The sequence below is a fragment of the Austrofundulus limnaeus genome, unplaced genomic scaffold (assembly GCF_001266775.1).
Source record: "Austrofundulus limnaeus strain Quisiro unplaced genomic scaffold, Austrofundulus_limnaeus-1.0 Scaffold119, whole genome shotgun sequence".
Lineage (NCBI taxonomy): Eukaryota > Metazoa > Chordata > Actinopteri > Cyprinodontiformes > Rivulidae > Austrofundulus > Austrofundulus limnaeus.
Window position 1 is genome coordinate 1338596 of NW_013952521.1, and position 16396 is coordinate 1354991.

Here is a 16396-nt window from a genome sequence, read left to right on the forward strand (position 1 = left end):
AGACTTTTTTCTCAGAATTCAGACTTTTTTCTCAGAATTCTGACTTTAATCTCGAAAAAACTCAGAATTCTGAGATTAAAGTCAGAATTCCTTTTTTATTTTTTCAGTGGCCCTAATCCTCTTCCGTACTATCTAGACATAAAACTTTAAATAAATCACAAACTGATTTGCAGATCCTTGAACTTTCTGTTACCTATGATTTATTGCTCATAAGAGTATCTGAATACGTTTTTGTAAATTTGGAGAAAAAAAAGTCAGTTTTCAATGTTAAAAGAACCTGATTCTTATATCTTAGATTACTGTATCATAAACCTGAGAATAAAGAGATGAGACTCCACTTCCTACAGTCAATGATTAACATTGTTGCAACAATATTTCTGTAAAAAAATAAACACCTACCACATCTAGGACAGCAATGATCTCCATTTCGAGGTATACTTTGACGGAGAACTTGTGATGTTTCACAGGACGACCCATGGTGAACCGATCGTTGTTGCTGGTCAGGTTCAAGAAGTTTAACACATCCTGCTCAGTGCAGTTAGGCTCTGAAACATAGGATTTATTTATAATGTAACATCCATCTGCTCTCCTGTTGTGTAAGTTTAAAACACTGATATGAAAAAAAGAAGAAGAAAAACATTTTTAAAGAACCAGACTTAAAATCTGTTTTTTTAAAGGTTTCACGATTATAAATTAAACAATGAAAAGCATAAAGATTTAAAGAGAATTTGTAGAGAAAGTTCCAAATAATTTGTGTTCTTCAAAATGACATTTCTGGTAATTAAGGGTGTAATTATGTGACAGTAACTGTCACAAACAGAAAACTACAGCTGTGGTACCGCAGGTTGTTGCTGCTGCAGGTGGGTCTACAAACTGTTGAATCCTGAAACGGACGTTTTCGCACAACTTTTTTATTTTAGCTTAATTTCTTATTTTTAAAAGAATCAAGTGTATTTAAACATGTAGCCAACATCTAGTTCAAAACACACAAAAACAATGAATTCATTAAGAGAAAGAAGCAGAAAATTCTAAACAGGTCAAAACAAAATCTGCAAGTTTAAACTTTACTAATCTGCATTTTATGTATGGGATAAATTATGTGCCAGCAGTAATTGAGTTTGAATTGCTCAGCTTGAATCTGAATGTGCATAATTTGAAATTGAATGCATTGGTTTGAAAATGTTTATTAAATAAATTTTACTAAATTGAAACCGAATTTATTGGTTTAAAACTAAATTTAAAGTTGTGAATTTGAATTTATTTGCTTTGAAACTGTATTTTGGTTTATTAAAAATTCAGTTTGACTACTTTCACTTTCAGTTCCATAATTCAGATTTTTGTGTCACATCCTGGTCCTTGAGAAAGCCAGGCAGAGTAATCAAACACAGATCCACAGATTTATGTTTCACTTTGGTGAAGTTTCCCTTCTGTATGTAACAGAGTTGATGCAATCCACTGTAAAAGTGACAAAAACAAAGTTGTTTTATTGCAGTGATTAATTTGACCTATATGTAGAAAATGTTACATTTACATCACGTCATGGATCACATATTGATCAGATGCTGCTAATGACTGATCCATGATGTGATTTAATGTAACATTTTCTACATATAGGTAAAATTAATAACTGCAATAAAATAACTTTGTCTGTTTTTGTCACTTTTACAGTGGATTGCATCAACTCTGTTACACACAGAAGAGAAACTTCACCAAAGTGAAACATAAATCTGTGGATCTGTGTTTGATTACTCTGCCTGGCTTTCTCAAGGACCAGGATGTGACACAAAAATCTGAATTATGGAACTGAAAGTGAAAGTAGTCAAACTGAATTTTTAATAAACCAAAATACAGTTTCAAAACAAATTAATTCAAATTCAAATCATTAAATTCTGTTTCAATTTACTGACATTTATTTTCAGACCAATGCGTTCAGTTTCAAATTATGAACATTCATATTCAATCTGACCAACTCAAATTCAACTCCTGCTGGCACAAGATTGATTCCATATTTCTGAGTTTAAAGCCTGTTTCTTTACCAAAAACAATACCATCGTCTAAATGTGAATCCTTCTGATGTCCAACTTCAATCATATCAGTTTAAAAAAATCTATCTAGTTTTATTTATTTATTTATTTATTATTTTTTTGTTTCAAAGGGGAGTGCACAAGACTCACAGAAACCTGAAACTGAGACTTTCCCTCTGTTCTACCTGAGTCTTCACAGATCGGCACATTGCAGTACTCCCAGAACGTATTTGGGTCGGTGGTGTAACACCAGGGCTTTGTGTCGTTATCAGGGTTTCTGCAGTAGTTTTCTCTTAAATCCCTGAAAGAGCAGAAAAAAAAACTAATAAGTACTCAAAGCTTTTTCTAAAAACTCAAATACTTCAACAGTTTGATGTATCTATGGAAACAGAAAACAGCATCTGTCCAGTCTTTTCTGTCGATCGCTGATGGTGGTTGTTTTCTTACCCACAGGGCATCTTTTCTGGAGTGTAGTTTTCATGATACTGTGGCGTCTGCGCCGACCACCTCTGGCACGTTTTACCGGACCAGGTTACAGAGATGGTGCCGCGGTACCTTTTACCTCTGTCAGTGATGCAGTCCACCTCAGGGTCGATGGGGGTGGGTTCTGCTTCTGGAAACAGAAGACGGTTTGAAAAACTCAGAACAACAAATGTAAACGCTCATCTTGTTCAGGGTTTCAGCAGAAATTAGCTAATAAAATTTAACATATCTTAAGGCAAATTCAGCGTATTTCAACAATTTTGATTCTGTGGACAGTAAATGCAAACTACTATAATGTATTTGGTCTTGTTATGTGATCGTTTTTATCACATAACAATTATATATTTTTATTTTTTTATTATTGTATTATCTTATTTTATTGTTTGCACTCTGAGATCTGCTTTCAGATATAAAGTGCGTTACAAATATAATCTATTATTATCATTATTATTATTAATTTTGTGCTATTCAAAGCCTTGACTTTGACTTTAATGCTTTCTAATGAACTGCAGAAACCCTGCTTTTTATTAGTGTTTTCTGTAAGATTTGGCCAAAAACAGTGTTTACCAATTATTGTGCCCCTAAAGAAAAATGTCAGACTTCAAAAAAGTGAAATAACGTTCTTCCTATTTTTTTACATAAACTGTATTGTTAATTGTAGTACCATTTGTGTGAAGGTCCTCATTAATCCAACTCACTGACCGTTGAAATGTCTAAATTCCTCTGATAGTGTAATTTCTAACTAAAATTTAATGGTGAACATAATAAACTGACCAGCTTGATAAAATGTGAGTTCAATAGAACTTTTTCAGAACTTGCAAAGTGTATTTCTGTTTATTTACACTTGAAGCAATGTGTATTTTAAAAAAAAAATCACTGAGAGGTAAATTTTACTGCAGCGAGGTACGGAGCAATATTCCCATGTTCTGGACCGGTGGGTCGAGTAGCACCACGGTCGGGAATCTCCTCTTGGGTTTCTGCAGTAGTTCTCCGTGAGATCATGTTGTGGATAACTGCAGAAAACAGAAAATATTAAACCTTTGTTTAGACTTTAGAAAAGCTTATTTTAAGAGTACATTAATAAAACTGAACGTTCCAGTCGTACCTCGCGGGAACGTGTCTGTGCCTGTGAGGTCTCTGTGAGTCCCAGCGCTGGCAGGTGAAACCTCCTTCAGTGGTGCTATGTTGTCCTCTGTAGTCCTCTCCGCTGCAGTAATAACAGTCCTCTGCAAGACATTTGAAAAACAAACCAGATGTTTATGCTCTTATTTCCTTACCATCTCCAGTTGCATTTGCTTTAAATAAGACATACCGTATTTATTCATGTATAATGCGATCTCATGTTTAATATAACCCCCCTTTGAGCTTAAAAAGCATAAAAAATTTAATCCTCAAACTACCTCCAGTTTCATTCAGACTTCAAGATTTTTCAGCCTTTGCAGTTTTTATACATATCAGTAAAATGATCATTGGACTGTTCATTTTATTTTAACAACATATGTACTAAAATGTGTGATGGACTTGCGACCTGTCCAGGGTGTACCCCGCCCCTCGCACTGTGACTGCTGGATATGGGTACCAGTGACCCACGCAACCCTGAAAGGAAGAAGCGTGTACAGAAAATGGATGGATGGATGGATGTACTAAAAGGTATTTTGACAACAAATATATATCAGCTGTAGCAGCATCATATGAATTCTGGCATTTTACACATAGTCCACCAGGAGGCGCCAACACAAAAGTCAGAGACTTCACATGAGATTTGGGCCATCTTGTGGGGGAAAAGCAGATTACTTTCTACTCGCGAGCGCCCCCTCTGGTGGGGAAACATTTTTTCAGGGATACAAACTTTTTCAGAACACCGGTAGACGGCAGCCATTACAGACGAACATGTGTTTGTTGTTGTTCGAGGAGCGACTCGGTCACACGCTAATGTCATTAGTTTGTTATCATTACTAAGCTGCAGGAATACTTTTTACCCTTTTTTCACATCATATCACCTGCCTGGATCTGTTATTATCTCACTCTGAAGCACGGAGGAGTGTCAGAGGTGAGCTCGCTTCAACTGCTTTTTACGACGCGGTCTCATTTCCAGACTCAGGTATTTTGTGAATGAAGCCCATATTTCAGTTAAAATACATAAGTAAAAATATTTATCCGAGTATAGTACTACCCCCCAACTTTATGGATGATTTTATTGATTCAATTTTACGTATTACACTTGAATAAATACGGTAATCTGTTTACTTGACTTTTTATCTCCATAAGAATGTTACAAAGAAAACAGAAGGTGCAAAAGACTTCGATCACTTCTGACACCAGCGTCCTGAGGTACTACTCTTCAGGTCACTAAGCTGCAGTATTTACCAGCACCGTACCAAGTGCAATGACCTAAACATTAAGGGCTAAAATTAACAGCTGTGGCTGGTGAAAGCAGTGTGGTTCTGTGTGTTTCACACACATCAGTTTCCATCAGCACCAGGTTAATAAAAAGCAGTGCATGTCTGAAAACATAAAGTATTTAAAATGTGCTTTATGAGTGCAGTTTTACCGTCTTCGGGCTCGGCGGTCTGACTGAGTTCCTGCTGTTCAGGTGGTTCTGAGCTGAAGGTAAATCCTCCTGACAGAAACAAAAACAAGACAAGTTGTTCATTTTGCTAATAGGATGCTTATGTGTAAAAATTATTGCCATAGTTTTAAGTTTAGGATCATAAATTAAAATGTTAACAGCTTTTGTTTTTGGATGAAGTTCTTGAAAGACAGAGACAACCTGTGACCCCACAGTGAAAATTAAAATCAAATGACTTTTGATAGAAAACAAATAAACAAACATTAAACAACGGCTCAAAGAGTTAAAATGTTTGAGCTTACCTAAGAGCAGAACCAGGAGTCCTGTGAGGATCATGGCTGTGAGCTTCTGTCTCCTCTGATCCGTCTGAAGATGTTTTCAGGTGGATAAATMTTCTTGTCCAGAAGTAAAAGAGGGCAGAGCAAATGGTCCAGTTTGCTGTGATAATGGAAACGGATGAAATTAACCAAAAGCACTCAGCAGCTTGTGGTCTGATCACTTAGCTTTCACTCAGGGCTGTTCTTGTTCTTCCATTAGCATATTTTGTAAATTAAAAACAAAAGGTTGAAAAAAGAAACATGGGTAAACATGGGTTCTGGTGTGGTTTTGTTAATGCAGCTGAGTCAATGGGAACACGACCCTCAGTGTGTCAGAGGAAATAAATGTTTGAATATTATGAGAAACATTATCTGGTTGGTTTTAAATTGGAAAGTTAAACTCAGTATAACAAAGATTTAATTTCAATCAGATCTTAAATGTCATAAAGAGCAATTCTAATGTTTTAATCTGTTGACGTTATATTTTGACAGTGAAAAAAAAAAACGCCATCAAACTTTAGTGCAAATATTATTTGTCAACCAGTGTCACAAAAACACTGATTTAAATTAAGCATAAAAAATTATTTTTCTTTCAAAATACGTGACAGTTTGCAGTCGAGACCACATTAGGGTTGCCAGATAAGAAATGACAAAATGCCATTTGAGGTTTCCGTATTTTCTAAAGAAAAATCGCACAGACTTTAAATACACCCTATAATTTCAGTTTTATTTTGAATTCATCCATTTACAACAAAAGTCTGATCAAAATGCTTTAAGAGCTTCATTAATTCCCTCTGAGTGATAAATCTGCAAAAATCACTGTATTTATATTATTCAATTCAATGTTATAAACACATTTATTTTAAGGAATTGGATTTTTATGTCTTATTTATTGGGTCGTAGAAACAGCATCATGTGCTGGATTAAATTATTTGTGACCCATGTTATCGAAATGAGGATTAAGTTTGGACAAAATGACTTAACTACATTTTCAGATTCCTGCTTTAAAAGCTACATTTTGAAACCTGGATTATTCTAATATCATCAGCTAATCCAGAGAAATGACTTAATTTGTCTTGTTGGTTTCAATGATACATTATTCTTTGGTTTGAATCTTAATGTTAGGCTAATTTAATGAGTCATTTTTATGTCAATATGAAGAGGAAACCTGAAATTGTATTTATATATTATGATTTCCCAGCTGGAAAGAAACAAAAAGGGAAAAATTAAAATTTTTAAGGCATCTTTCCTCAAAATCAAGCTTTTTGTTACTGCTAAAAAATGCTTCAAAATTTTTATTTTAGGATTATATTACATAATTGGAACCCATATGAGTAAAATTAAACCTAATTACATCAGCTGGAGCCACGTAAAAAATCTCAACACTATATTATAAAGAAATTGGGCTTTTTGTGATTTGCATAGTTTAAAAAAAATCTTAGATCATTAATAATTTTTTAATTGTAGATTATTTATTACACATTTTGCACAATGACAGAGGAAAAAAAGAAATTATTTTAAATTCCAATCAGTGTTTTGTGGAGTTACTATCAGTAATCAGTCTCTTACCTGCAGTAGACGGCAGCTAAGCTGATCTCAGTTTATGACAGTCACAGTTGGTAAGAAACAAAGGTTCCCATTTAGGAAAAAAGTGCGGGTCATTTTTGACCCACTTACAGAAGAATGGGGTAGTAACTGAAAAAAAATGCTATTTCTTAAAATGTATAAAAGATAAATGAAAAAAAGTAATTGCATGATATCAGTAACATGTTTGTTGAGGGATACCTGGAATATGAAATGATGAAAACTTTTCATTACAAAGATATTGTAAAAAAATGACCTCACCGGGTCAAAAAAGACCCACTTACGCATCTAAGGGTTAATATAAGTAACCTAGTAAAGTAAAACTGCTGACCATGTAAAGATGAATGAAATTGATTTTGAAATTGTTGAGACAGGAGATGTTTTAAAATGACAGGAAACCACTTTGGCCTCACTCAGACGAGGCATCAGCTTTATTATACAAACTGCTGCTTTAAGATAATTCGTTTAAAAAACAGAAATTTGCTGTGAGGAGTTATTCCTGCTTCGGTTTTCTCCGTCTGCACAGTCGAAGGCAGACGAGCCGCATGGATCCAACCACAGCGGCGCTCAGCGTTAGTAAAGCTGCCAACAGGAAGCAGAGAACATCCACGGAATGATACGAATACCACGGCATCTTGTAGGAGTCGGTGCGTAAATGCGCGGCCCCTTTGTGCCGCATGACGAACTCGGTCCAGAACACCGCCGTGTCCAGCGGGTGCATCGGCTGGTCCCGATGGAGGGCGGACAGACGCCTCATGTTGTTCCCGTAGGACGGGTCGTGGAGGACGTCTCGCAGCGCTTCCAGGAAGTTCTGCCTGGTGAGCTCGGCCACGTCCACCACCCTCGCAGCTCCCCGAACCTCCAACCTCAGGGCGTTTTCGAACTGGTCGAACATGAGGGGCACGACGACGACGGGGACCCCGTGGTAGATGGACTCGTAGATACCGTTGTTGCCACCGTGAGCTACGAAGGCTTTAATCTTTGGGTGGCCCAACAGGTCGTTCTGCGGGATCCACTTCACCAGGAGGGTATTGTTGCCCAGATTGTCGGGGCGTTCGCCAGCGTGCCTCCATATGACCTTCTGAGGGAGTTGGGCGAAAGCCGCAGCTATTTCTGACGTGATTTCTGAGGGTAAAGCTTTGACCAGCGTTCCTAAAGACATCAAGATGAAGCCGTGCTCTCCTGAACTTTGGACAAACTCCTCCAGCTCCATGGGTAAAGCTTTAGAAGGTTTGCACTGAAAACCCCCGATGTAGGCGATGTTGGGCATGGTCGGCCGGGGGAATTCAAGCACAAAGTCTACCCTCATGAGCCAGAAGTCGGCTCCTTGGAGGAGGTGGTAGAAGTTCACGTCTGGACCAAAGTATTTGTCCACGAGTCGGTCATAGTGAGAGCACACAAACAGCTTGTCAATCCAGGTGTTGAAGAAGTAAAAAATTGTGTTTTTAACTCTTTCAATAAACGTCATCCTGTCAGTCACGGCGTGTCCAGAAGTGGGAACGTACGAGGGCGGAGATGGAGCCGCCACAAAGTGACCTTCTCCGCTGGTGATCCATTTCACGTTATAAACGGTCGGCAGCTTCAGCTCGTGAGCCACCAGAACTCCAACCGGCAGGCCCGGATCCAGAAGAACCACGTCAAACTGGGCGTCCCGAAGGCTCCGCATAAGAGTCCTGTTCTGAAATATTTCCTCCACCAACAGGCAGGTGTCTTTGTGAATGTCAGAAAGCGAAGGTAGCATCTCCCAGTAGAACTTCAGGAACGCGACTGGAGATGCCCCGTGCCTCTTGATCTCCAGCATCTTGGCCAGGAAGCTCAGGAAGAACTCCTCCCCCTCGATGACGTTGGCTCGCGGCAGGCTGACGGTGATGGAGCGGTAATGAGGGGAGTGCTCTTTGACGTACCAGCTGGTGGACGTGCGGACCACTGTGACCTCGTGACCTCTGGACTGGAGGCTCTGGATCATCAGGTTCATGTTGACCCAGTGGCTGCCGTCAACTGGGAACACCAAAATCTTCCCAGCGTGGACGCTGTGACCCGTCAGAGAGGACAAAATCGTCACCAGGAGGACGAGAAAAGCTCCTGGAAGTCTCCCCATCGCTGAAGAAAACAGAAAATTGTGTTAAAATAGACATCTGATGCTTTTCGTTTTCACATTTAAATCCTTTAGTTGGGGTCTTTATAAAGCAGGGGTGTCAAACTCCAGTCCTCGAGGGCCGCTATCCTGCATGTTTTAGAGGTTTTCCAGCTCCAACACACCTGATTCAGTGATTGAATTAACTCTTCAAATTGGGCAGAAGCCTGTTAATTACCCAGCGATCAAAATCAGGTGTGTTGGAGCAAGAAAACCTCTAAAACATGCAGGATAGCGGCCCTCGAGGACAGGAGTTTGACACCCCTATTATAAAGTGAAACTGCAATGCTCCACAAGCCCCGCCCCTTTTCTGGGGTGTGTCTCAGGTCAACTCAACATCTTAAAAATTGGATTTTGCATATATCCCCTTTAAATCCAGTGATACATTGGTGTAACCAAGTCAGTTTTTTAAAAAATACTTAAGGCCATTCACTCCCTTTTGTTTTCATCCTGCCCACCATTCTCAGATTAAGTGTGAAATCCCGCGAGATTTTGTTGGATCAGAGCTTTTAAAAAGGGGCCGCACCCAGCATTTGTTTGGAAAACCATGTATTTGACAGGAGAAGTTCAGAGCTGCTGCAGGTGGGCCTTAAACCATTTTAAAATCATTTATTTGTTAATTTTTCTTTCCATTTTTGACTGTTAAACACTTACTGGTATGCCTTTCAGTTTTTAGATGCTTCTATTCCCCAAGAAAATGGGTTTTCTTGTGTTTAGAAATTGGAAGCAAATGAACTGGTGAGTGTTTGTGGTTTGTTTGTTGTTTGGTATCCTTTGAATTTAAGTGGTTCAACACTATTTAATCGGAAAATTGTTCCATGTGATGCATTACTGTGAAATGTTTAACATTTAATCCTAAAATAAGGATGAATATAAGAGTATTTGTGAATTATTGTTTGTGTATTTAAACGATGGCAAACAATTATGTGAATCATGTACATGTGATTAATTAATAGAATAATCCTGTTTTATTTGAAAAAATAATTTATGGTATTAAAAGGAATTTTGTTATTGTCTAATACTAAGAAAATGGTATTAATGTTGGCTCTCTTTCAACAGGCCAGGTTTTTCTTCGATGGTGAGCTACCATTAAACCTCCAGCCAAAGAACCTGGAGGTAGAACTATTGGATCTTCCTGTGCGGTAGGAGGTGCTACAACCTGCCCCCCCCCCCCAACACACACACACAAGAGCTTGTTCAAACAGCTAAACCTGCTAAAGACTTATTCTGTCTTTAACTATCAAACTGTTTAACAGTTCAACTCAAGTAACCACTACTTCTTGTGTGAGATCAATGGGCCTCATGCAAGAACATGTTCGTATTCTTATCCTAAATTTCTCTTACTTTTGTTCGTATGAAGGGTTCGAAACATGTCACGTCAGATTCAACAAACTCTTCTATCTTCAGGAAAAGTTTGTAAATGAGCTGCGTAAATTACACCTGTTCGTATCCAGCTGCTCGTGCACGCAAGAGGAGATTAGCATAATTACCACCCCAAAAACACCATATAAGGCTGTTTCCTGCCTCAGATACAAGGAAGTGTCCATTCATGAAAAATGACAGCGGAAACTAAAAAGAAAAACTTTATGAGTTTACACATCCACACACTGATAAGGTACAAAAAACTTTTTAGACACATTTTTTAATAGAGTCTAGTTGATTTAGTCTGTATAATAATCACTGGTTCCTCAGGTTTATGAAGGAGACTCAGTCTGCTTTGTTCCTTCATGATGTCACCCTTAACTGCACCGCTGCAGTTTGCTGCTGTTCATTTGCACCCCAGTTTATACAGAATCCAGTGAGCTCCGGTGTGAAGCACAGAGGAGCTCTGAGAAGCTTTTTGAGACTAAAATCCACATGTATGTGAACACATATCCAGCACGCTCCATGTTGCCATCTGCTTCCCAAACAGAATGGCATAAAGGCTCATAAAGGTTCAAATCAAGGCTGCATGAACCTCCAGGAAAATTACAGTCTTGAAGCTGAAAAAGAGCAAAAAACATCTGGAAAACGTTAGAAAATGTTTACTTTTTTTCCCCGTTTGTGGTTAAATTTGCCCATTGTTTATTAAATTCTGAATCCAGACATTTAAATCTCTCATATCATTTTAGTTTTTAGAGTTTTATTAATTTATATTCTGTTATATTCATGTTTGTAAAGATTTGGACATAAAACTCCAGTGAAAATAGGAAACCGCAGACGTTTCTCAACAAATCAAAGTTCAGAAAAGAGTCTCCAGAGTCGACGGTCAGCAGAAAGCTGACACTCAGAACAAAGTTTTATGTTGTTTTAAAAGTTAAAACAGATATTTCCTGTCTGCTTTCTGTTAAAAACAAACTGCTGTGTGTGCATCTGTCTCTGCTGCAGAAAACGTGTTGTAACTTACCTTTAAAGCCCAAACACAGAGGACAAAATGTTCTTTTTGGTCAAACTGAGCTGAGTTTCTGAGCCGCTGCAGAACCTAAACCCTGATTAACTTGTTACAATGAACTGTGGGAGGGCTGCAGGAGAACCAGACCTCAAATCCTCGTGTGAAAAATGAAACCAAGAAAAGAAAAATATCTTTCTCTCTCTCTGCTTTCAGCCTGAATCGAACAAAATGATGAAAACACAAAAGCCTTCTTTCTTTCTGACGTATTAACATCAAAGTGTTCAGAGTAAATCTGAGTTTTAGAAGCTGCCGACTTTACAAACATCTCTTTAATTATTAACCATGTGAACTTTGTCTTTTCACAATAAAATACATTTACAGTATGTGTGAGTTCTTTGTCTGCAGGACATAAAAGCACCGATCTGAGTTTTACTGACAACAGAGCAGCTCGTTGTTGTTTTTAAAGCAAGAATGTTGAATAAATGTTAACAACAAATACATAATGAGTAAAAGTAAAAAAAATGTTTTTTTTTAAATATGGATTTAATTAATTAAGACTGTTTTGGTCCCATGTGGAAAAAGTAATTCCCTCCTTTATTGTTAGGTTAGGGTTTGATCTTGTTTTGCGATACAAGAGCAAAACATGTTTATTTATACGATTATTAATCTCGTTAGCCTGGAAATGCTTCTTATTTCAACAAGTCTTCCCAAGTGCAATAGTCTCAGTCCTCTAGCAGATTATTTTGCCTAATTTGACCAGATTTAGACTTTAATCTTTAGGGATGGACAATTTAAATGATGGAAGGGGCCACATTTTTTTCTTAACTACCAGAGGGCCTCAGCGCTGCACACTTAATTTAATAAAACTGCCATTTTAAAAATGTTTGTGTTTACATGTTTATTAAACAAACAGCCATGCAGTAACATATGCATATATAACAGCTACACACTTCTTAAATAAATGTGTGAACAAAAATAAAATAAAATAAAAAAACAGGTCAGACTCCTGTGTGGTTCTGGTAAAAGTCTTTGTAGTTTATGTACTTGTGACTTCAGTAAACTTATGTTTAGCTTTGTGGTGTTGAAGTGGCGACTTGTATTAAAATCTTTCATGGCAGACAGCGTCTCAGAATAAACACACAGGTTTGCCTTGAAATTCTGTGAACAGATAGTTTACCTCTAAAAAATATATTTTTACTTAAAAAGACTGCCTTTGTTAAGTAAAAAAAAAAAAAAACACAATAAGCGGACCGGGCGAAAGTCACCCACGAGCCACATAACGGCCGCATACCACCAGTTGCCCATCCCTGAACCAGTACTTTTTAAACTTATTTTTAGATGGTGAACTTTTCGCAGACTTCTAGAGTCAAGAAATCAATCAGAGCCATTAAACTCAGACGACACGTAAAGGTCAACAGGTCTCACTTGCTTCACTGAAGGTCAAAGGTCGTGATTCAGAAACAAGAAAGAGGAAATAAATATCCTCTGTGGGAGAGTTCCAAGGCAAATATCACAGCGGAGCAAACAGGAGAAGAAGAAATAAAATAAAATGATTTCTGGACTCATGAGGAAAATGTGAAACTTTTTAAACATTGTGCATCTAAAACGTCACACCCAGAGTTAAACACGGCGACGGTGGTGTGATGGTCTGGGATCTGTTTTTCTCTGAACCCACAGCTGTGCTCAAAGTTCATTTATAAATAAACCATGTGAGCACAAACCTCTCCTTCATGTCTTGTTTCCTTTCTCTGTCACGAGCTCTGGTTCTGTCCAGCTGCCGCAGCAGAACTGCTTCCTGGAAAAAAACAAACCTACTGAACCGCTTCTGCTTTTACTGCCAGGTTGGTAAAAATAAATAAATAAAGGAAACAGCCCTCAGTTGACTCCTCTTGTGTGCGAGGACGGGTTAAAATGTCCTGTTCACAGGCGTCTCTGCTGGTCCTGGTCTCCTCCGCTGCCTGGTCTCTGTGTGCGGCTGATGTTGGAGATTTCACCCCGTGTCTGCACTTCTTCTACAAATCCTGGCCCCCTAAAGGTCTGGATGGGACCCCGATCTGCCAGCGCTACAACAACTCGTACTGCTTTGCCTCGTTGTACAGTCGACCTCGCCGCTCGCCGTGGCTCTCGGGTTATCTGTACACAGCACCCACAGGAAAAAGACCCAAAGCCAACTGGAAGTATGAGCCCCAGGTAACACCTCACATCTGTAACACCTCTAATAATCCCAACGTCTGTTTTTTTTTTTCAGCTCTTTTCGTGCAATGGTTTTTAGTTAAATCAAGCAAAAACAGGAAACAAGTCTGTAAAAAGGAGAAACGATCCTAATTCGTTCTTCCCAGTCTGCACCTTTCAGTTGCCTTTTTAATCAAACGCTGTGTGACGAGGTGTAAACTGAGTTTTACTGGGAAGCAACCAGAACCTGAGGAACGTTTGGACCTTCTGACCAAAACAGCTTCAGGTTGTTTCCATGGCCGGCCCGTGGCGTAGGCAGTGTAGGCAACCTCTAAGGGCGCCGTCCATCTGGGGGACGCCACAAACTGATGGTATAAAAAAGTATCATGATGCAGTCAAAACTAACTCTTGGTGCTCAGTGTGTAAATAAAAAACATTTAAATGTCCAAGTCTGGTTTTCAGTGTACTACTTTCATAAAATACTGATTTTACCTTGTTTTAATAATCGCAAGAATTTAGTAAAATGCTCTTCAAATAGTTGAAAAATGCAGAGTTTTGAGTTGATCAACTTTTCCAGAGGTGTAAATACTCCTGGATCCCAGTGTTGTAGTCAAGACCACCTAACCCAAGACCAAGACTGAGAGACGGTGAGACTGAGTCAAGAAAAAATAAATAAATGATAACTAGTGCCCTAAAACATACAGTACACATGTAGCTAATAAGTAACATTGACTAAATCTCTTTTTGTGAATATGAAGATTTTTGATTCAGAGGCAGTTTGCTAACCTTAGCTAGCTAGCTTTGCTAACATCACAGCTTTCTTTGTGCTTTCTTTCTAAGTGATGATAAAAGTTTGTCGTCTCTGAAAGTGAAGCTCTGCAGGATTTACAAATCACTTTCTGCTTTCTCCTGGATGTTTTACAAACACATTCTTTATGATTGATATAGCCAAACTGCTCACTTTATTGGACTGCAATGAAAGAGGGTGATGACAGCGGTAACAAAAATTAATAATTATCGAGCCATGCTTGGATTTGAATCAGAATGTTTTACATCCAATTAAAGCAAAGACGTTAACAAATAAAATGGATAAAATTCTGGCAATTTAGTGATATTTCCACAGTTGTGGTCTTGAAATAAAATCCTGAGTCCTCAATGTCCAAGACCGAAATGAGACTGAGCCCATCAAAAAGTGGTCTTGAGACCAGTCTTGAGTACTACAACACTGACCCCCCTAGAACTGCTTCACTCCACATCTGCTTTCTAACATGTTCCTCATGATGTCAGCAGATGTTGAGGTGGACTTCTGGTATTCTGTTTCAAATTAATTATATATTTTAACTCTTTTAATTGGACAACCTGGTTTCTAAAGATAAAAAATGTTATCAAAGATAAAACCATTTAATTTGGTGTGTGAATGTTTGTAAAATGACAGTAAATTGAACCTGAAATCTTGTCTAGGTCCTGGTCATTTCGTACCAAAAACAAAAAACCTTTGAGTTAAAAACGGAATGACATTAGATCTACCTTTAATCCTGTCCATATCATTTTATTAGACTCACCTCAGAGTTCTTCTGTCTCGTACCCAGCTGGCGTACCCAGAAGCAGATGGCAACATGATGCCCTTCCTGCCAGGACCCATGGACCTGAAGGTGGTGGAAAGCCAGGCAGTGGAGCTGGACTACATTAACTCCACCTTTACTCGTGGTCATTTGAATCCCAGCCTTCACCACCGGACCAAAGCGAGGCGCTCCGCCACCTTCACCCTCACCAACGTGGTCCCTCAGAAAACGGGCTCCAACGACGGACCCTGGGAATTCCTGGAGCAGACCGTCAATGAGAGCTTATCAACCTACTGCCTCGGCGAGGCCTACATTGTGACCGGCATCATCCCTTACAGGGGCAAAGATCCAAGGATCAAGAACCGTGTGGCGGTACCAGAGTACATGTGGTCTGCGTACTGCTGCCCAGAATACAACCACAGTCTGCCTGAAGAACTGAAGGACACCTTCCCCACGTTTGCCGCCATCGGACGCAACGACCAAAACAGCACTGAGGAGATTGTGCCGATTGACCAGACGGCGAAGAAACAGTTCAGGGGCTACGACGTGAGACCGATGTCTCTGAAGACTCTGGAGATGTACCTGAAGGACAGGTTCAACACCGTCATCACCGTGTTTTATGAGCAGTGTGCTGAAGCAAATTGAGCCTTTATTTTATATCATTAAAGACTCAAATGATGTCATATTTCATTTTTTACTTGACCACAATGAAAAAGGACAATAAAATGTCTCTATGGGACGAACTAATCCAGACTTTAACCAGACTGGAGATTAGAAGAATCAAAGGTTTTTTTTGTGTGCAAACATGTTTGTGCTTCGTAAAACAATTTGCAATTTGTAGAACTTTTTTGTTTTACTAATAAAAAATATTTTTGCACCAAAGAAAACTTCATATAGTTGGACCAGATCATGAGACCGCAAAGGTCCAGAGCCAGAACCTGACTGAAACCCTGTGGTGGGTAAGACACTGAAACAAAAAGCTATACTGGACCCGGTTTTCACTCACAGCTTTCAGTTTTCATTTAATAAATGATTGAATTAAAACTGCAGCTTAAAATCCCAACCAGCAGGAGGCGCCTTTGTGTAACAAATGAAGTAGATCTTTAAAGTCACAGTGTGTAGGATTTGTTGTTTTCAGCGACATCTAGTGGTTGAGTGGTTGAATCATCCTCCCTGGTCC

At 38.8% G+C, this 16396-nt stretch overlaps 2 protein-coding genes and 1 pseudogene across 3 annotated transcripts in view; 1 reads left to right on the forward strand and 2 right to left on the reverse strand.

Moving 5' to 3' along the window:
- The window catches only part of LOC106521943 (uncharacterized), a 29337-nt gene extending 25505 nt beyond the window's left edge, over positions 1-3832 (reverse strand). The window contains exons 1-6 of the mRNA XM_014014720.1: positions 3820-3832; positions 3613-3733; positions 3402-3520; positions 2472-2637; positions 2210-2325; positions 400-545 (exon numbers count right to left, since the gene is read on the reverse strand). Coding sequence (XP_013870174.1) covers positions 400-545; positions 2210-2325; positions 2472-2637; positions 3402-3520; positions 3613-3733; positions 3820-3832 — 681 coding nt within the window. The remainder of the gene's footprint in view (positions 1-399; positions 546-2209; positions 2326-2471; positions 2638-3401; positions 3521-3612; positions 3734-3819) is intronic.
- A 3011-nt stretch (positions 3833-6843) lies between these two features.
- On the reverse strand, positions 6844-11878 carry LOC106522008 (UDP-glucuronosyltransferase 2B13 pseudogene; annotated as a pseudogene).
- A 1238-nt stretch (positions 11879-13116) lies between these two features.
- LOC106522011 (endonuclease domain-containing 1 protein) lies at positions 13117-15899 on the forward strand. Of its 2 annotated transcripts, none has more exons than XM_014014847.1 (3): positions 13117-13323; positions 13409-13672; positions 15211-15899. In XM_014014847.1, exons 1-3 carry the CDS (start codon positions 13213-13215, stop codon positions 15859-15861), a joined length of 1026 nt encoding a protein of 341 aa, XP_013870301.1. In that variant the 5' UTR covers positions 13117-13212; the 3' UTR covers positions 15862-15899. The 2 variants fall into 2 exon arrangements, with proteins under 2 accessions (XP_013870301.1, XP_013870302.1); XM_014014848.1 differs by having other exon boundaries at positions 13119-13323; positions 15244-15899.
- Positions 15900-16396: the final 497 nt, after the last annotated feature.